Below are 21,698 nucleotides of genomic sequence, written 5' to 3'. Positions count from 1 at the left end.
ATCCACCCTGCTCGGTTCGTGACAGGGGAAGGCACCCCAACCCCCTGATCGCCCTGCGGCTCTGTGTGTGCCAGGGGGTGGGGCCACAACCTCCCTGTCGGATCTGCTCTGTTCCTGACAGGGGAAAGCTCTCCAACCCCCTGATCGTCCCTGCTCTGTGCCTGATGGGGGGAGCTCCCCAACCCCCTGATTGCCCTGCGGCTCTGTGTGTGACAGGGTGCGGCGCCCCAACACCCCCCCCCCACGGGCCCTACTCTGTGTGTGACGGGGTAGAGCCATAACCTCCCCATCGGCCCTGCCCTGAGTGTGAGAGTGGCGGTGCCCCAACCCCCTGATCGACCCTGCTCTGTGGGTGATAGAGGGCAGCGCCCCAACCCCCTGATTGGCCCTGCTCTGTGCGTGACAGAGGGTGGCGCCGCAACCTCCCTATCGAACCTGCCTTGAGTGTGACAGGGGGCGGTGCCCCAACTCCCTAATCAACCCTGCTCTGAGCCCGACCAGGGGCTGCACCTAGGGATTGGGCCTGCCCTTTGCCACCCGGGAGCAGGCCTAAGCCAGCAGGTCGTTATCTCCCGAGGGGTCCCAGACTGCGAGAGGGCACAGGCTGGGCTGAGGGACTCCCCTCCCCTCCCCCGCGAGTGCACAAATTTTTGTGCACTGAGCCTCTAGTATATATATGAAAGCCTAAGCAACCTTATGACCAAATTACTGGAACAACTGGTCGATCATTCACTATGACACACACTGACCACCAGGGGGCCGATGCTCAATGCAGGAGCTGCCCTCTGATGGTCAGTGCGCTCCCACAGCTAACCTCCCACAACCAGCCAATTACCCCCGGTCCCTCCCCCGGCCAGCAAACCGTGTGCACAAATTTTGTGCACCGGGCTTCTACTAAATATATAAAATTCTAAAATAAATCAACTGCTTCCAAGTCTGTACCTTTGTAATTTTCATTGATTTTGCAAAATTGTTCCCCAAAATGATTGAATCTTAGTGCTCTGATGAACAGGTTATGAAGTGAAGTATATTTTTGCCCATACACTAACTATACTATTGGTTATTATCAAACTTTTTTGTCAGTCTGATAAAGAATAGAAGCATTACATATTCATCTTGCAGTTTTCTAAGTGAAGTGCAAGTTTTGTTTTATTTTCCTTTTTTATTTGCTTTCAACAGTATATGTGTAAAAACTATGTGGTGATATCACTGGTTTCTTATTTTAAAAAATTGTGTCCATCACATATAAAGAAAATGATCATTCTGTCATGTGTTTCAAATATTACTAAAACAGTCACACCAGTTTGGCACTTTTTGTGCCTTTGGGTTTTGGTTGTCATCATCACTTTTACTTGTACTGGAGTTTCAATTTTATGTTGTGAAATGTTTTAATCACTTACGGCTTCAGAATTTTCCATCTTTCTTAGAAATGCTCTGCCTCAATTAAATATTATAACATAAATTTATTTTAAATATGTAATTCAGTGTCATTAAGCACATTCACAATGTTGTGCAACTACTACCACATTTATTTCCAGAAACTTTTCATCATCCCAAACAAAAGTCTATACCCATTAAACAATAACTCTCCATTCCTCTCTCTCCAAAGTCCCTGGTAACCTCTATTACACTTTCTGTGTCTATAAAATTGCATGTTCTTTGTACCTCATGTAAGTGGAATAATACAATATTTGTCCTTTTATGTCTGGCTTATTTTGGTTAGCACAATGTTTTCGATGATAATCCATGTTGTAGTATGTATCCGAATTACATTGCTCTTTAAGGCTTAATAATATTCCATTGCACCTATATATCACATTTTATATATCCATTCATCTGTTGAGAGTATTTGGGTTGTTTCTACTCTTTGGCTATTGTGAATAGTGATGCTCTGCACACTAGTGAACATTTGGTAATATTTTTAAATTTTTTGCATGGATATCAATAATAAGAGTTTGGTAGTATTTTATTTGGGTGAGACACTTGTGAAACCCACATATTTTTAAGGAAATTACTTATAAAATGATAGAAATACAAATGTTAAACACATTTCTTTTAAATATTAATTAAAATCTAAAAAACCATAGAAGTCACATTCATTCACAACTTTTCTACATGGATTTAAATTTCTTTCAAAAAGTTAGGTGTAGTAAGGTCATAATTTAGTAATGCAAGTAGCAGTAACCCTTACCTGCAATTTTCAAGGGGATCCATTCATTTATCTTTCCTGTATCTTTTCTAGGAGTTTGTTTTTCTGTTAATCTCCAGATATTAACATATAAGTACTTGAATTTATATAGAATTCACTTGCTTCTACATGTCAATAAGTCCTTCAAATTTAACAATAATTTAGGAATCCATTCAATTGGTAACATTTTGCCTTTTGATTCTACAAGTTATATTTCTTCTCTAGTCTCTTAAAGATTTATGTCAAAGCCACTTCGACTGCAACATCAAAAGGAATGAAAGAGCCATCTGTGCTCTAATGGGTGCAGAGAAACTTAAGTTTATTAAACATGCAAACACATGATGAAACAAGCAAATAATGAATAGCAAGATTACAGACAGGGATGTGAGGAGGAAGATCTTTAGGCACTCAAGGAACCCTTGAGTAAAGATATAGGTGTGGACATTTCAACAGGGATTTGCAATTTCGTGATCCTTTTGAAGTAGTTTTTAGCTTTTCAGTTGAGAATAAAAGTGAAATGACCTCGCAAGATGGACAAAACACATTAAAACAGACATAGAAAAAAAGGACAGATTATTTCAAGAAGTATGAGGACATACTTATTTTGTGAGGAAGTGGCTGAGCCCATAAAAAGAGGATGTAGAGAGAAGCATATATAAATCAGAATTAGAAATCCATGGGTCAATGTGAGATAGAGATTAAAAAAATTAAGTTCCCAATGGAAAAATAATATTGATATACATGGGATGAGCATTAATTACAAGAAAGTCATCAGAAAAGACAATATCACTGCAAATTTCTAAATTTATAATTCAACACATATACTGTTGAAAGCAAATAGAAAACAGGGTTATTTCAGATATCATGCTACTGGAGAGAATAGTCCAACAAGCACTTTGGTTTTTGTTATTTTTCCAATAGGAAATGTGAGCCTGAGTGTCATTATTTTCTCAATTATTTTTTTCCTTTTTATTGAAATTATTGGGGTGACACTGGTTAACAAAATTAGGTGTACAATTCTACATCATCTGTACACTGTATTGTATGTTCATCAACCCAAGACAAGCCTCCATCCATTTCTGTTTATTCACCCTATACCCTCCTCCGTCCTACCGCCCCGCAATCACCATATGGTTGTCAGTGTCTATAAGTTTAATTTAAATTCATAGGTGAGGGATTAGGAAACTGATAAATGAAACTGAAATCATAAATCTCATCGAATTATTTCTTCCGTTTCCTTTAGAAAATCAAAAGTGATGCTATGCAATGGTCTCTGTCTGGTAAAGATGAAATGGGTTTAAGATGTAAACTACAGAGTGGGTCTGGGATAACCACATTGCTTAGAAAAACAGAGAGGTGTTTCTATCCCTGGTTATATTGGCTTTGAAATGTGGTCATAGTTTCCTCGGTTAGTATCCCTCGCCTCCATAACCTACCCTTAAATGATCTGATAGTTACTTATAAAGTCAGAAAAAATATCACTAACCAAGGACTTGGATTTACATTTTCATTTTTCAAAGTGTAAAGAAGGAAACAGCTCTGTGGTATGACAGGCTTGGTTGTGGCACTGCTTCCAACCAAGCAAGGAAGGCAGCCCCTCTCTCTGGGACTGCGCAGAGTAAGATGAAATATAGAGCAAGTGCGATGCTTTTGAACATATTTTAGAACTTTAATTTTCTGCATTAATCTACATAAGGAATTGATTTGCAAAGCAGCACAGGGGAACATGGCAGCGTTTGATCTTAAAAAGGGCCACATTTGGGGCCGATTTATACTCCTGGCAATCTACTGCTTTAAAATGTTGGCAGTGACTCAAGGAGAGAAATGAAAAGTGGGCCTTGGGGCAAATTTAATTTAGAGAAGTTCTGATGTATTTCAGAAAATTCTGAAGGCAACATCAAAAAGATATTTTTAAAAGACACTGAAAGCCTGAAATATAGAGAGGTACAGTAGCAAACGACAAGTAGATCTCCCCCAGCAAGTACACCTTCCTATCCTCTCATGCTCTCTCAACTTGCCCAGGCTTGATAGGCGCTCCTATTGCATATCTAGCAGTAACAAACATAATATAGCTCTGGCCATTTATGTCCATCTTTGTTTCTTAGGTCTTGTAAGGCACTTGTTTGTTGAGGGCCAAGAAATTGTAGTATTATTTTCCTTCTTTCAAGTATGAATATTGTCCTCAGCAATACCAAATATATACCCCACACTATGGTTTAATTCTGTTTTGCAAATGTAATAGCTTTGCACTAAATCATAATCAACACTAAATCATAATGCAATCTTTGGAAACATCTTAAACAGTGATTAAATTCAATATACATATTTCCAATACTACAAACAACTCGACATACGAAGCCATGACCAAGTTTACATGTGCCACTTTACAGACCAAAACAATGAGTTTTGACCACTGCTTGCCTAATAAAGATGCAAAATTATTTTGATTATAATATGCATACCAGTTTGATAGGCTCCAGCCCCAGCGGTCCAGGGTTTCCCAAAGGTGTGGACGGAGTCGGCGAAGAATGTTTTACACGGAGACAGCGTTCAGAACTCTCTAGCTCTCTTTAGTCTCCGTGGATCTTCCTGTGCCTGGCTGAGGCCACAGAGAAAGATCCCAAGGCAAGCTGAGCCTTTATTTTATAGTGACAGGTAAACAAGGTAGTGGTTTCCATAATTACACAGTTCTTGTGAGTTTCACTTGTTTTGACCATGGTTATACTTCCTGCACTTCCTCAGCCCATTAGCTTCCCAGATAAGATCTAGGGAGTGTCATAAGGTCAAGCCTAATTATGCTAAAAGGACTGTGCCCTCGAAGCTGGGAATTATTTGTGACTTTACCCACAGGTCAGTCCGAGGCTTATATATCAGCTCCCCACACCAGTTAGAGATGTTAAAATTTAAAAAAACACAATAAAAATATATTGACTATAAAATATAATACATGTGAACTTGGGAAAAAAGAGACAATGTTAAGGATGGTGATTTTTCTGCTTGAATCTCTTAGGATTATAGACCAACATATTGCCACATTTTATCTCCTTGGAGACTTGACTATCCAGGAATAATTGCTCTGATTCTAAAACATTTGGAAATTCAAACAATAGATGTACAAGGTCTATTTCTTTACAAACAAAAATATTAAAATCAGGTAAGAAAACCTATTTTTAAAAATAATTTAATAATGGGGTATATTTTCTCTAAGTTATGCGATTAAACATAAAGCATTAGAGCTATACAAGTCATTCTTAATCCTATATGATAAAAGAGAAACATGCAAATTAACCATCACTCCGCTACACACAAGCCACACCCAGAAGCCACGCCTACAAGCCAAACAGGAGTGAGTATGCAAATTAACACAACTAAGATGACAGTAGCCACAGAGCTGGAGCGAGCAGGAGGCTTGGGTTGCCCCAGGCGATGGAGGAAGCCAAGCTTCCTGCCTGCCCTGCCTGGCCCTGGGCTCTGCTCAAGGCTACAAAGTTTCAATTATAGAAGATAAATAAATACCAGAAAAAAAGAAAAAAAAGGAGAGACTGGGAACTTGGGTCGCCAGGGGGTGTGGCCAGCCTAAAAACGGCCATCAGCCCATTACCCAGGCTGGCCGGGCAACCCAGCGGGACTCCACCACCCTGAAGGGGCTGTGGGCAGCTGAAAACGGTCCTCAGCCTCTCACCCAAGCTGGCCAGGCACCCCAGCGGGACCCCCACCCTGATCTGGGACACCCTTCAGGGCAAACCAGCCGGCCACCACCCGTGCACCAGGCCTCTATCCTACATAATAAAAGGGTAATATGCAAATTGATCCTAACAGCAGAATGACTGGGAATGACTGGTCACTATGACACACACTGACCACCAGGGGGCAGACACTCAATGCAGAAGCTGCCCCTGGTGGTCAGTGTGTTCCCACAGGGAAACCTCTGCTCAGCCACAAGCCAGGCTAATGGATGCCAGCACAGCGGTGGTGGCGGGAGCCTCTCCTGCCTCCTCAGCAGCGCTAAGGATGTCCGACTGCAGCTTAGGCCTGCTCCCGGTGAGACATCCCCTGAGGACTACCGGGCTGCCACAGGGATGTCTGACTGACAGCTTAGGCCCAATCCCCTGGGGAACAGGCCTAAGCCTGCAGGTGGACATCCCCCAAGGGGTCCCAGACTGTGAGAGGACACAGGGCAGGCTGAGGGACACCCCACCACCACCCCGAAGTGCACAAATTTTTGTGCACCAGGCCTCTGGCATAGTATAAGACCATCCTTTTATGTTAAATAATTTTAAATCTTAAACTTCTTTCCATTCCATTTATTAAGTCAGCAAATTAACTAGAAATTGAAGACTAACTGAAACAAAATCTATCCGGAAAGGTCATATAGTAAAGTCAGGAGAAAGTCATTTCCTCAAGAACCCCCATAGTTATTTATTGCCCTTTGTTGGAAAGGACTGTGTCAGGACCACATTAATTAGCAGTTCAAATAGACAGCAGGCATCAAGGGCAAAGATGGCTCTGAGAGAAGTTATCAAAAACAGATCTGTTTTCAGTGAATCCCTAGAAGGATAAATACCTTTTTATTATAAAACATTAAACTTTAAAGCCATAAATACTGGTGTGCTCTTCTCAGCAGTTCACAGTATCATCCACACCACATATTTTAAAGCTCACAAATGTACATCAACTAAGGCTCAAGTTTAATGTTCATATCTTAATTCAACCCCACTGATACTTTTGTGAGAAGCAGGCAGAAATCACTCAGTAGGAGAGAATTAGCACTTTTGAAATAAAATACGGTTTTCAAAAGATTTATTTTAATATTATTATCATATAGTAAAAGAGTAAATGAAAACAAATGTAGGTCAACTTAGACAATTCTGTCCTGTTTCTCAGTACTTATTTCCTGCAAGAAACTGTAATAAGAGTTCCCTTATGTGTGATAACTAGATGTATGAAATGCACAGCCTTTTAAAAAATAATGCAGGGATTTGGCATTCTATTCATCAATTAAAATGGTAATTTTTCTAAAGCATAAACTGAGATTTGATAATATCACATAAAGCTATTAATTACTAGGAATTATAGTTTTTTCATTCTTCCATATTTTACATGAAAAAGTAACACAACTATGTGATCATTATTAGTCAAATTAAAAATGTAATGGCTCACAAAAACTGAGGAATCTATATATATATAAAAGCCTAAGTGACCTTTATGACTGAAGACCAGAGTGACCGGTTGACCTGTCACTATGACGTGCACTGACCACCAGGGGGCATACACTCAATGCAGGAGCTGCCCTCTGGTGGACAGTGTGCTCCCACAGCCAACCTCCCACCGCCAGCCAACCTCTGTGGCCCTTCTCCCTGGCTGGCCGGCCCCAATCACCCCAATTGGAACATCCTGTGGCCCCTCCCCACCATCAGCTGGCCAACCTTCTGTGGCCCCTTCCCCCAGCCAGCCAACCTCCCACAGAACCACCCCCCCTCCCTCCCCCACTGGCTCCAATCGGGACTGGATGAGATACCCCAATCGGCACCAATCACTGACCAGGCCGAGGGATCCCACCTGTGCATGAATTCGTGCACTGGGCCTCTAGTCTAAAACAACAGCAACCTCTCTAAGTATCTCCATGTGTATCAAAGCTATGTCTTTGGACAATTCATAACCTCCCAGGTACCTCATCCATAAAATGAAAGTTTTATGTATTCTGTGATTTTCAAGTTTAGTCCCAGCTTAAGGATTCTGTGTTTCTAAAGGTATAATAATTTGCTTCTGAGATAAATTATAAAAGTAAATCTCAAAAATTAGATGCCACAAAATGCGTTATATTCAATAATAGTCTGGTAAGTTTCCATAGTGACAGATGATTTCTAGAATTAGTGGAATTATCACATTGTAAGGTATAAAATGTTGTATCACTATGTTGTACACCTGAAACTAATATAACCTATACAAGATTTCATATCAACTATTTGTAAATTTTAAAAATTGAAAAATATTGTTCCAATATTAATTACTATGACTAAAATAAACTACTTTAATAGTCAGCATAAAATCACACATACTGTCACATGCAGAGCAATCTGAACTTGACATGCCTTCTACTACTTGACAACCTAATTTGGTCAAAGATATAAAGCTGAATTTTATTCAGAAGCAGACAGTGAGCTTTTCACTGACTTTTTCATGTCCAGCGAATAGACAAGTGTTCTTCTGAGAAACAGTATCAAGTTATATAATATTTAAGTGTATGATTTAAAGAAAAATCCTTGCACTCTAGATTATAATTACCTTGCACTCTAGACTATAATTACCCAATGGGGTAATTATGTTCTTTAATAAAAGATACAACTTTCTTAATACCCCCTATTTCTACCATATTTAATTATTATGTAAAAGTTTTCATTTATGTTTCTGACTTCTCAATTTAATATTTATTAAAACGTGATTATAAAGTAAATCTAATATAATTTAATGTGAAAGTATATCTATTGAATGCACCTTTCTTGCAATCTAGCTAAAACAAAAAAAAAAAAAAAGGAAGAAATAGACAAAAACTAAAAACTTTCATGCCTGAAAACTTCATTTGAAAGTTAAATTTCATGGTTTGGTAGACTGCAACAATTTTATCCCTGTTTGAAATCATTATAAACATAACATTCCACTTAATTATATTTACTATAATGTATCACATTAGAAGGCAATTGATAAACTACAGCATCTATTTCTATAATCTTTATTATTAGAATAATTACATGGTCCTTGCTTCAGATTCACTCTTCAGAAAGTAACTTACCAGCTTGAATGTTTGAGTTTCCATTTGTGGCTTACTTAAGGCATTTAAAAGAATAAAAACCTCTCTCTACCCATTGGAATTTATGAATATAACAATGAAATCATGCCATTGAATGATATATTTTATAATCCTGAATCTGGTGATTTAAACCTCTTATGACAAAACATCTAGTAAAAAAGTACTTGGAAGAGAACAATATCATAATTATTTCTATGTAGTCTCCTGATTACAGAAGGTTGGTGGTTATAATCCAAGGATCTAATAAAGACTCTATTGCATCCCTGTATAAAATAATTTCCTTCTGATTGGCAAATGTTACATATTTAGTACCATGCTAAATTCCACTCCTTTTTATAAGAATATACATTTTAACATGAACCAAAACATAGTCAAGTGTGTGTACATATTTAAACACTGAACCACTAACATGTTAAATAAATTATTAAAATATCTAATGCTGCTTCCCACATTAACGGAACAAAAATGCTATCGGCTTCAGCTGACAATTAGTCTCATCATTGTCCTTTTAAAAGTTTTCCTTTCTCTATGTCAGTATCATATATTTGTGTACACCAATATAATGAAACTTTAAATATTTAGTTTATAAAAGCCAATGAATAAAATATCCTTCTTGTTTTATTTTTTCTGAATTTTATGAGACCAAAGCATGCAATGCAGTACCTTTGGATATTGTTTCACAGGGATCAATACCCTCTCTGAGAGCTTTATGTTTTTGTTGCTGATGACATCAAGATATTTCTTTTCTTCATCATCCTTTTTTCCATCAGAACCTTGGAATTTTTCAATTTCTGGAAAAAAAATCACAAGAAAACAACAATAAGTGAAATGGGAAGCCACTATAAAATATGGTGGTTGTTATTACTTCCCTTCTTAAGACTATGAAGAATCTTGATAAAAGGGCTGAAACAGCACCATGTTAACAGCTACATGAATGCGGCAACTGATGTAAGAGGAACCCTGCCAGTCAAAACTAAAATGGGGTAATTGAAGATCTGTCTTCTATGAATTAATAACTTCCCTAGAAGCAATGGATAGAATGAAATATACTTTGAAATTATATGTTTTATTTTTACTTAGAATTACTCCTATGAAAAAAGTAACTGAAAATAGTAATTATCCATTATCTAAGATAGGGTAGTAAAGATAAATAGCATGTTATTTTATATTCTAATCAAACTTAAAGGCAATTACCAAGGAGATCACAGAAAAGTCACATAAAAGATTAAATATGTAAATACTATCATTCACATTCATCAACCTGAAATCGTCTGCCTGCATGTTTAAGAGGAATTACTAATTTTGCCCTATGGCAATATTCCCAAAATGAATATTTTTGAGCAAATATACATGATTTATACATTATTTCTTTTAAGTATTAATTTATTCCACAAAAACTTTTAAACCTCTACTGTGGGTATCACAGCTAGAACAGAAAACAAGAAAATGTGTCTGCTTTTATGAAATCTATGCTCTGATAGGGCAAATGAACAATTAGAAAATGAATATATGTACACATGCATATTTATATATGGGCATAAAGAATAAATACAACAAAGCTATTAAAAATATAAAGGAAAGTTAAGTCAAGGAGTGGGGTTATTACTTTAGATTTATAGGGTGATATGAGCAGAATCCTAAATAATGAGAAAAATAAAGTCAGGAGAGATTGAGAAATCAAGTTTTACAGTCGGCTGGAGAAACAGCTTGACTTACTCTGAGGAAAGATTATGTAAGACCTTGTAGACAAGTGAGATTTTCTGCTTTTTATTGTGAATAATGGAAAGCCATTGGGTGGTTTTGGTAAAGGAAGGAGGAAGCCATACTTGATTTTTACTTGTAAAGGTAACACCACATGTAATATGCAAAACCCATCATAGCCAGGAGCAAGCAATCAAGAAAACTAACTTTTATTTGTCTAGCTGAGAAATGATGTTGACTTGTTCTAAAATAATAGAAATGAAATGGTGAGAAGAATGTATATAGCTAGAATCACTTCATAGAATTCACTATGTAAAATCAATGTTTTGAAGAATTCTTGGAAAATTCATTTCCCTTATTTATTTTACAATTATTAGACAGTTATTATTAGCATAAAGTCACCTATAAACATTTATGTTCTCCTTGCTTTTGGTCAATTGTATTTTTTCAACGCACTCCCTAAATTAAAATATGAATGTGTCAGTTTTTAGTTTTCTTATAGATGAAACAACATCCTCCTTCTGTTATTTTTGAGACAAATAAGTGATGATAGTTTTTAAATAGAGAAATTAATTCATATTAAGTTATATTGCATGTTTAACAATTATGGTTAAAGGGCTGACTACTTCTGCAGTTAGGAGAAATACTACATTATAAAACAGCTTTGTTCTTCGTTATTTAATTTTTAATTAACATCTTTCCCAAAGTACTTTCATAGCCTATATAAAATCCCTATAACAGTCCAGGTAGTAATCTTACAGCATATTATTTATTTGATCTATGTGAAATTAAAATTAAAAAAGTTTAAGATTACATTTCTTACCAGATAATGCCTGAATGAATGCCACACTGCATAGTTTGTGTAAAGTCAGTTTATATTTTTCAGTTAGATGCTATAATCTTCCTAAAAACAATCATCTCACACTGAGCTACCTGAAAAGAAGTTATTTGTAATATGTCTATAATTTCTCCGTACTATGATGGCATCAGATTCGTACTTTTGTACTGCAGAGTATTAACAAGTCACTTTGACTGTTTTTTAAACCAAGAAGCACTCTCTATTTAAGAATTTCAATCCATTATATAATTACTACATACAAAACCTTGATAAGTGCAAAGAAAGAAAATTCATTATGTCTTCTGATACTGACAATAAACTTTTGATCACTGTCCTTTAGGTACAATGTTATGCACCTACATAACATTGTACTTCCTAGATTGTTAAGGTAATTATAACAGTTCACACTGAAGAAGCTGGCTTAATTCCCAATCTCTTAAATGTATAGTTTCCCCCTGTCACTCTGTCATAAAAATAAATTGAATATGTCTGATATTTCTTTCTACAAAACTACCTTAGACATTTTTAGATTTTGAAATTTGATCAATTTCTGATTAATAACTTTTCCATCAAGAAATAGAGCTGAATGAAATAACATGTTCACTGCTTTTTCTGTTCAATTTTATGCTTTCAAAATGTTTGATATTTCTTTTGCCCTTCTTATAGTTTTGGGGAATTGTCTGTCCTTACATATATATCTACACAATTAATAGCTCAGTAATCACATTTGTAAACAACACAGTCACAGAAGAGTATATGCCAAGCTAGCCTAGCTTTAAAACCAGTGAATACGATGTATATATAACCTTTATTTTTTAAATGTTTACTGTAAAGTAATTCTTTTTTATTTCTAAATTAATGCATGCTCACTGTGGAACATTTAGACAACATAGGTATCCATAAAAATTGCAAGGCACCCATTATCATTCAGCACTAACTGAATAGTTTTGGGTAGAAGTGTTAAATCATTTTTATACTTGTTTATATAGTCTATTTAAAATTGGCTGCTATATTATTGAGAAAACATATTCAATACATTAAGGCAGGACAACTGTCTTCTTTTAAAAATGTTAAACTACATAGATTTTACAAGACAGGCACTTTTACCAGCTCAGCCACAGGACCGCTCAGAGATTTTAGTATTTTCTGTTCCGCTTTCACTATTGGTCCCTTACTGTATATATTTATTCAAGAATTTATTTTAGCATTCATTGACTTATTTGTAGTGGTTATCCCCACAATACTAAGATTATGTGATTACACAGTGTCAACCTTTGGTCATGCTGGTCATTCACCTTGCAATTCACCCACTGGGTAAGTCAGATGGAAGCTATGTAAGAAGGTATTTTTTTGTTGTGGTCAAAACACATAACATTATTTACCATTTAATTATTTTTAAGTATATAGTTCAGTAGTGTTAAGTAAATTCACATTGTCATGCAACTGATCTTCCCAAACTGAAACTCTAGATGCATTAAAAACTCATTTCCCCTCTCACTCTCCCCCAAGCCTTGGCAACCACCTTTTTTACTTTCTGTTTCCACAATTTTAATCACTTTAGATACTTCATATAAGTGAAATAAAACAGCATTTGTTATTTTTGTGACTGGCTTATTTCACTTAGCATAATGTGTTTGAGGTTCATCTATGTTGTAGCATGTGGTAGAATTTCCTCCATAAAATCTGCATAATGCTCCCTTTATATACCACATTTTCTTTATCCATTCATCTCTCAATGAACATTTGGGTTGTTTCCACCTCCTAGCTATTACGAATAATTCTTCAGTTAACATGGGTATGCAAATATCTCTTCAAGGTCCTGCTTTAATTATTTGGATATACACCCAGAATTAGATGGCTGGGTCATATGGTAATTACATTTTTTACTTTTGAGGAATCTCTATACTGTTTTCCAAATGACTGTATATTTTTTAATATATTTTTATTGATTTTTTTTACAGAGAGGAAAGGAGAGGTATAGAGAGTTAGAAACATCAATGAGAGAGAAACACTGCCTCCTACACACCCTCTATTGGGGATGTGCCTGCAACCAAGGTACATGCCCTTGACTGGAATTGAACCTGGGACCCTTCAGTCCGCAGGCCAATGCTCTATCCACTGAACCAAACCAGTTAGGGCATGACTATATATTTTTTATCAGGATTTGTGAATATTATATGAAAAGGGCTTAAATCCTCTGTTGTTGGGCAAAACGTTAGATATAAATCAGTAAAATATCTTTTACCCATACTAGATCCATCTTGAAGTGAAAAAGGTGTGTGAGAATTTCTTTAGAATATGAACATAAAAGAAGAGTTGTGGTTCATAAATTATGCATAAACTTAATTTGACAAAGTTCTGCTACTTTGGTCTACAAAATATATCAGGCAAATTCCACAGAATGGAAGTGTTTCTATGACTTCTATTTTCCTTCAATGGCTTAATTTTTGAACCTCACCTACTTCTCTTATAGAAACAAGAAAGAGCACCTAGGATAATAAAAGAAAAAAAAAACTGAATTCTGAAAACATCCCCACAATCCAGGTATTCTAGAAGAACCCTATAATAAAAGTGAGTTTCTCAAAACACTGAAAATAGTAGGAACTCTGCTGGGTCCTATGTAGAAAAGCAATATGGGAAGATCATGGATGAATAAAAATGAAAATTCCAGCCCTAGCTGGTTTGGCTCAGCCTATGGACTGAAGGGTTCCAGGTTCAATTCTGGTCAAGGGCACATGCCTGGGTTGAGATCTCAATCCCTGGTGGGAGGCATGCAAGAAGCAGCCAATCAATAATTCCCTCTCATCATTGATGTTTCTATCTCTCTCTTCCTCTACCTTCCTCTCTAAAATCAATAAAAATGTATTTTTTTAATTAAAATTCCAAAGAAGACACACAAATGGGAAATAAGCATATGGAAAGATGCTCAAGATCACTCATCATAAGAGAAATTCAAATTTCAAACACTTATTTTTCAAAAGGAGAAATTACCTCTCACCAAGATATGTATAACTGGAGTTCCTAGAAGATGAAAATGAAAACAGTAAAAATAAGAAAAAAATTAAAACGTATAAAAGAAGAACTTGTTTCATAAATCTACTATATAATACCATAACATGAATTTAGAACTATGACTAGCTCAATGTTCTGAACTAAGGGAGAGAGAGAGGCAGAAGGAGGAGAGAGAAGTTTAGTAATGAAAACTGCATTTTGACCCTTGGATTTGGCAAGAGAAGGATGCTGGTGATCTTTCTAATAAGGAGTTCAGTCACTGGGCATACATTTAGGAGAGAATAGGTGGAGAGGATGTGTATCAAGTAAATATGAAGCTTCCACCTACTGCTACTCTGGTTCATTGCCTTCCTAAACCCTGTTCTAATCTCCTTGAGACCTTCCTGTACTGCAGGTCCTTTAATTTGATAACATTTTCCCCCTTCTTTTCTAACTTAGGACCTAAATCACTGTCTTTGAGTTGACCTGAATTAAGCACACCTTCAGTTGAATTTATCCACTCTCAATATCCGCATCTACCATCTTCCATCTTTTCAGACATCAAGCCCATACAACCTTCCTGAGTTTTACATCTCTTCAATGTCTTACTCTTGCATATCCACCCTAAAATTTCCAAGACATATGAAACTCATACACCTAAAAGTGAATTCGTCTTAACTCTTAAAGACTATCCTCACCCTGTATTCCTTCCCACCACATTATTCCTAGTCACCCAAAATCAAGAACACAAATCTTGAGCCTTAGTACTCCCTGGTCCTCACCATTCTACATGCAGTAGTCTTCAAGTTATACTGATTCCATCTTTGCAGCAACTCTCAAATCCAGCTTCTCCCTGCAGCTGCTCTGCCACTGCTCCCTCCCCTTTGCCATCATTTTCACCAATGGCAGGAGCCACAGTTTCCCTGAAGACCCATGCACAACTTGTCTTTCACATCCAAGCTGTCTTTGTAAACACAGACTTGAGCATTGCATATTTCTCTTTGCTACTGGAATGTGGTATTTGAGTTTTGTTTATTTCCTGGTTATATTCAACATTAGAATTTCCTTTGTTGAATGAATGAGTGTGGCTATTCCGACACTTACCTGTTTCTCATTAACTGAAGGTGAAATTCTTGATTTTTTTCCTGCCACTAAAAATTGATCAACCATTCCGTTACTGTCTCTTGCCACATTCTAGTTTACTTCTTGATGTCCTGAGGGAAACATTGCATTCTATCCTCACACACACCCTAGCAAACCATGTGCGTTGAGAGTCGCAGGCTTTTGCTTATGATCTTTCCTTCTTCCTCTCACCAATGAAGGATTACTCTTTCTTTAATGCAGGCCCTGCTCATTTCGCATGCTTACCCCATCCCTGGCTTCCCTTACCACTTTGTAGTTTTAAAAAAATACAGCACTTGCATCACTTTGCAATGTGCTATTTACAAGTGTTTTCTCATTAAACTGTGACTTCTAGAGGTCAGAGACCACATCACACTTTTTTTTTTTTTTTTTACTCCAAGCACTCATTACACACTTACCATCAGGCCTACTCATCAAATTGTCTGTTCAAATAAATTTTTCTAAAAAACTGTCTCTTGTTTTTCAATTGAAAAAAGAAACAAACATAGAATATATGTGACTTCCAATATAAAGATCTTTAGATTGTTGTTTACATAGGAAAACATGTATTTATTTCTATGAACACATTTTAAAATTCATATATATTTCCACAAAATGCAATACAACATTTTTATAATCTGGATTAGTTTTAATCTCATGTACATGTTTTGAAAACCATAAAGAAAATGAGAGTGACCTCTGAAAGAGGCAGCAAGTATTCAGAGCAACTTTTTTTTTTGTACAACCTTATTGTTTAGTGGTCATTAAGTGACATTTTTTGCATTTTTACAACCAAATATCTATTATTGCCTTCATGTTATTTAACTGTAATTTTGGTTATATTTTAGGAAATTGGTTGGCATGTCATACATTATAATTTTTATGTAAAATGTTAGAAAATAATCTCTCAGCCTTTTTATTCAACTTATTCGCTTTTTAAAAATGAATTACTAATGTTAAGCAGAAGCAGTCTGTAGTCATTACTAATTTATTTCTGAAATTCTCATACTCATACTAACCATATTTATTTCTAGAGCATGAATAGAACATATATCCCATATTTATAAGAAAAAAATAAGTGAGAGATTTTACTTTTGCCAAAGATATCTTGAGATATGCTATCTTAATACAAATAAAACAACACACAATGGGGGAAGGAGGGGGGCATATGTTATACTTTCAACAATAAAGTTTAAAAAAAATAAGAAAGAAAAACATTCAAAATCAGTAGCAGACTTTTGAACTTGTCTAGGTTCAAATTAAAAGACCATGTTTGAGCAGACTTTTATTGTGATATTTATCTAAATCAGCATTTATTCTCCAGTTAAACTAATTTTATAGAAATACAATACCTCATGAGCTTGAATTTGTATTCATTTATTTTTCAAGCCTGTTCAAAAGCCTAATTGCATTAGGCATTCCTTGTGTTTAAAAATCAATTTTGCAGAATTGAATAAAGGTGAGCTATTACTAATTGAAGATAAAAGTTCCTAATATGTCAACAGCAGAAGGTATTTAAATAGAATTGAGTGTGATCTTTTCATATAGGTGGAGCTACACAATATGTAGCCTGTTGTGCCTGGATTCTTTCACTTAGCATAATGTTTAAGGTTTATTTGTGCTGCAGCATGTACTGATACTATATTGCTCTTTAGGGTCAAATAATATTCCATTGTATGACTATATCTCATTTTGTTTATCCATTCATTACTTGATGGGCATTTGGGTTATTTCTACTTTTTAAAAATTAATTGTACCACCACCATTTGTTGAGAAACTAGTTGTTCCACATTGAATGCTCTTGAAACCCTTGTCAAAAATCAATTGACCATAATATGAAGGTATATTTCTATACTTTGAAAACTATCCCACTGACCTATCTGTCTGACATAATGTTAATACCATTGACATTCATATAGCTTTATAGTAAGTCTTGAGATCATTAAGTGTGAGTTTTCTAAATTTGCTTATTTTTTTCATGGCTGTTTTGGCTATAGATCCCTGGATGCCAATATAAATTTTATGTTTATTTTGCCAGTTTATTCAAGACAGCAGCTGGAATTTTGGCAGGCATTTCATTAAATATGTAGGTCAATATAGTGCCATCTTATCAGCATTTAGCCTATAAACCATAAAAATGTGATTCATTTCCTTTTATTTAGGTCTGCTTTGATGTCTTTCAACAATATTTTGTGATTTTTCAGCATACAAGTCTTACAACTCCTTTTTAAAAACTCATTCCTAAGAATTGTATTATTTTTTGATGCTATTGTAAATGAAATTATTTTTTATTTCATTTTTGGATCCTTCCCTGCTGATATAGAAATACAATTTATATTTGTATGATCTTGTATCCTGGAACTTTGCTATTTTTTAATTAGTTTTAAAATTTTGGCATGACTTCCTTAACAATTTCTATATCAATTGCATTTTAACATTTACATTCTCTTAACAATCCATTAATCTGATTTCCCACCACATAGTCTTTAGAAGAGGGAGTATAATCACAATATTCTTCCCCATCAGCTAAGTTTTTAATAAAATAAATTTAAGGAAGAAGCAATGCCTGAATGAGAAATTTCTTAGTCACCAAACAACCCCCCCCAGAAAAACAAACATATTTCTTATAAAGCAGAGCTAATTTTTTTATTGTAGTAAAATTAAGTTAATACTGTGAAATAATGACAGCTCTCTGAGAATATTTTCTGAGCTAAGGAATGTAAAAAAGCCCTTGGGCATTGGACACTCAATAAATCTTCATTGAATGAATATAAAAATGAATGGAGTGTATAAAAATACATAAGGTATGCACAGTCCAACTAAGAAACATCCATGAATTCTCATCCCCAGAGAAAAGTCTCAGTGCAGACAAAATGGGCCCAGTGCTTATTCTTGGTGTAGACTAGAGAGTAGGGACACTGAGCCCTATCTCTATTTCATATGAACAAATAGAGAAAACATAAAAGGACTATTAGAAATTATTTTTTAATTTAAATTAATGATATAAGTAGAAGCACTGACTTGTAAGTTGTTGTCTGTGTCCAAAAGGATTAAAACAGAGGCAGAATAAGAACTGGTCATGGACTCTACAAAGTGATTTTCCATTCATTTTGAAGTGGACGAAATGACCTCAAAGTTTCCTGTAGGATCTAAAATTCTATTAAAAAAAGAATGCAAGTCTCTAATAAAAAGAAAATATTGCTTTTAGAAAACCGAATTTGGAACCTCTATCAAGACCAACTCCTACCATTTGCAGGACCTGGGATAGTAGTGCAAATAGAAACCCTTATACCATAAGTCTAAATACTTAGAAGTTATAAACCAAGTTCAGAAACTGTAAAATGTATCCTATTCTTCTTACTTTACAAATAGACCTTCTTACTTAATATTGGTATTGCTATTCATTACTTCTTAATCAGCATACTTCAATTAGGTAGATGGTCTGGTAGAATTTAGATGTCTAGTACTCTTCCAAGTTCTATGCAAGAACATGGTATAGGAAGAGCCAGACACATTCTCCGCTCTATCTAGCACTGCTAAAGGCCATGCCTCCATTTGTGTGGATGTCCATTCCACACCACCAAATCCATCCCTGCAGTCAGCCATGTCTTGGGATTCTTTCGCTCTGGGCCTGCACATCTATAGTGTGGTCTGTCCATGGGAAGATAGACACCCAGACCAGATAGGCAAGTTTCAGTCATACATCCCGGCACAAAGCATGCCTTGGAATCCTACAAGCCAAATACTCATACACTAGCAGTGAGGTCTGTTCTCAGAAAGATGGACCCAAGGAATATATTTAAATAGCCCTTAGAAGTGGGCTTGGGGCCAAATAGGCAGGGATTTTGAGTTTTCAGAAAATGTTCTAGAGACTGAGAGTGGGCATTCTGACTTTATACGGTCAAAATGAATTGACCCTACAAGAATCCTTGCCCCACAAGGAAGGCACAACCTGATAAGAACCATAAGGGGCTTCTGTAAGGCATAAAGATCAGAGCAGGGACCCCCGGCCCAGGTCTAATAAGGATGGTAGCAGGTTGTTGATAACCTGCTTAGACCTTATGCATTCCATCATGCAAGATAAAAATCACAATGATCTAAGAACTTGTACAATAATTAAAGCAACTATTTAAGCTTTTTATCTTATGGGAAAGAATCAGAACAGGGATTCAGAACAGGAACATTTCCCTCAAAAAGGGGATATTAGATTATAATAAGTGAATTTGTCATATAAAGTTAATTTCAAGGTCCCCCTTGGATATGTAAGCAAATTTAACAGTCTTATGTTTTTCCCTAAAATTTAATCACAACCTGAGGCAAATGTGATAAAGATATGTATCATAATATCAAGGTAAAACTTGCAAATTCAATTGTGAACATAGATCAATCTGTATTTCTGAAAACCTTTATTTTACTGAGGAAACACTGTGGTACAATCAAATCAACATGAATTCTAACTGGTACATATACAATATATCATCAATCATTTACGGGAAGTGTTCTTTAAGATTACTCTAAGAGCACTGCTCCTGGAAATAATGCGTCCTGAAGGAGTTTACTCCTCTAGTAAGACACACATTTGCCAATTCAAGTATTTATCACACTAAGCATTAAAAATGAGCTTTCCTGAGCTTGGTCTTTCAGACTAATAAACATGAAAGCCCTCTAGTGTGCTTAGTAGAGAAAAAGTCCATGAATTTATAAATACAGATTTTAGTGTGGGGATAAAAATTCTAATCTTATGTAAACACATGAAAGAAGCTTATATTCAAAATAGAACAGAAAAGGTATAATTAAAATGTGGCAGACATTTGAAAGACATTTTGAAATTTGTAAGAAAGGGTTATGAATTTTTAAAGATGTTTCGAACAATTGTGTGCAGTTCACATTAAAATGTCCAAGATACTTGAAGACATCACATAAATGACATCTAGCTAATTCAAATAATAGAGAAAATGAACTACACAGGGGAAAATACATGCTTCTAACTAAAATATATTAATTTGAGAATTAAGCTTTCACTTTTGCTTCGGCCAAATAGATTAGAAGAATAACATAGTCTACCCTATAACCTTAAACCATGAATCACTATTATAAAGGCATTTATACATAATGCCTAGAGCTATTAGGGGAGAAAACTATTTTTATACAAGATAGCTAATGTTCAGTTATGTTGATGTTTACACATTGCAAAGTTATACACTTTCATAAAATTAACGACACAAAGATATTTCAGGGGTGTGTAATTTGTCTCCTTGATTCCAGAAATGTTTTTTTATGGATATTCAAAAAGTCATCTTTAAATAATCTTTTGGGTCAAAAATTCTATATAGTTGCTTAAAATGCACATGCAATACGTATTTGTTTTTTAAGATGTAATTTCCAAGCTATATGTGAAAATAGCTTTATTTAAAAATAACTGGCACTAAATATAGGGCTTGTGCTTACTTTAATTATACAGTGTAATTAGTACACTCATTCCATTACAGTTGAAATAGTATTTTATAATAGTTATACCATTTCCAAAATTTTATATACAATGAGTAGGAATTTGGCTGTTACTTTTTCAGTAACTGTATTCTGTTTCCCACACCAATGTAATAATTGACTTCCTAATTCAATTTCATAATCTGTTGGTACGTCAAAATTAGAAACTCAGCAACTCCCCTGACCTCATTTATCTCTTTACTCTTATATAGCTAAGACATTACTCAATCTTCCCAGCTTTATTTAAAAATATTTTCAGGACACAAATAATTATGTACATGCATATTCACATGCAAATCCATATTTAAGTCTGAAATAATATGTATCCTATGTAATAGATATAATATAGATATAAATAGATAGATGATTGATAGCTACATAGATAGACATACAGATGCACAGACAGGGATGGATAGATGAATGGATAAATGAATGAATGGATGTGATTTCCCCCCCCCCCCCTTACTGGCTTGCTGAGTGTAGCTAACTTCACATGTTCACACACTGCTGTGAGTGTGTCTTCTTCATGTCTGGACACCCAAGGCACGGCAGAGGCAGTATGC

General features: G+C 35.6%; 1 protein-coding gene across 3 annotated transcripts in view; it reads right to left on the bottom strand.

The window, feature by feature from the left end:
• KHDRBS2 (KH domain containing, RNA binding, signal transduction associated 2) overlaps nucleotides 1-21,698 on the bottom strand; it is a 484,502-nt gene that overhangs the window by 397,841 nt on the left and 64,963 nt on the right. For all 3 annotated transcript variants that reach the window (XR_001512727.1, XM_006756841.1, XM_015559490.1), the window contains exon 2: nucleotides 9,660-9,787. Coding sequence is in view for 2 of the 3 variants with exons in the window: in XM_006756841.1 (XP_006756904.1) it covers nucleotides 9,660-9,787 (128 nt within the window). In the remaining variant the exon portion in view is untranslated. The remainder of the gene's footprint in view (nucleotides 1-9,659; nucleotides 9,788-21,698) is intronic.

Source organism: Myotis davidii, unplaced genomic scaffold (assembly GCF_000327345.1).
Source record: "Myotis davidii unplaced genomic scaffold, ASM32734v1 scaffold334, whole genome shotgun sequence".
Taxonomy (NCBI): Eukaryota; Metazoa; Chordata; class Mammalia; order Chiroptera; family Vespertilionidae; genus Myotis; species Myotis davidii.
This window is presented reverse-complemented; position numbering and strand designations above follow the sequence as displayed.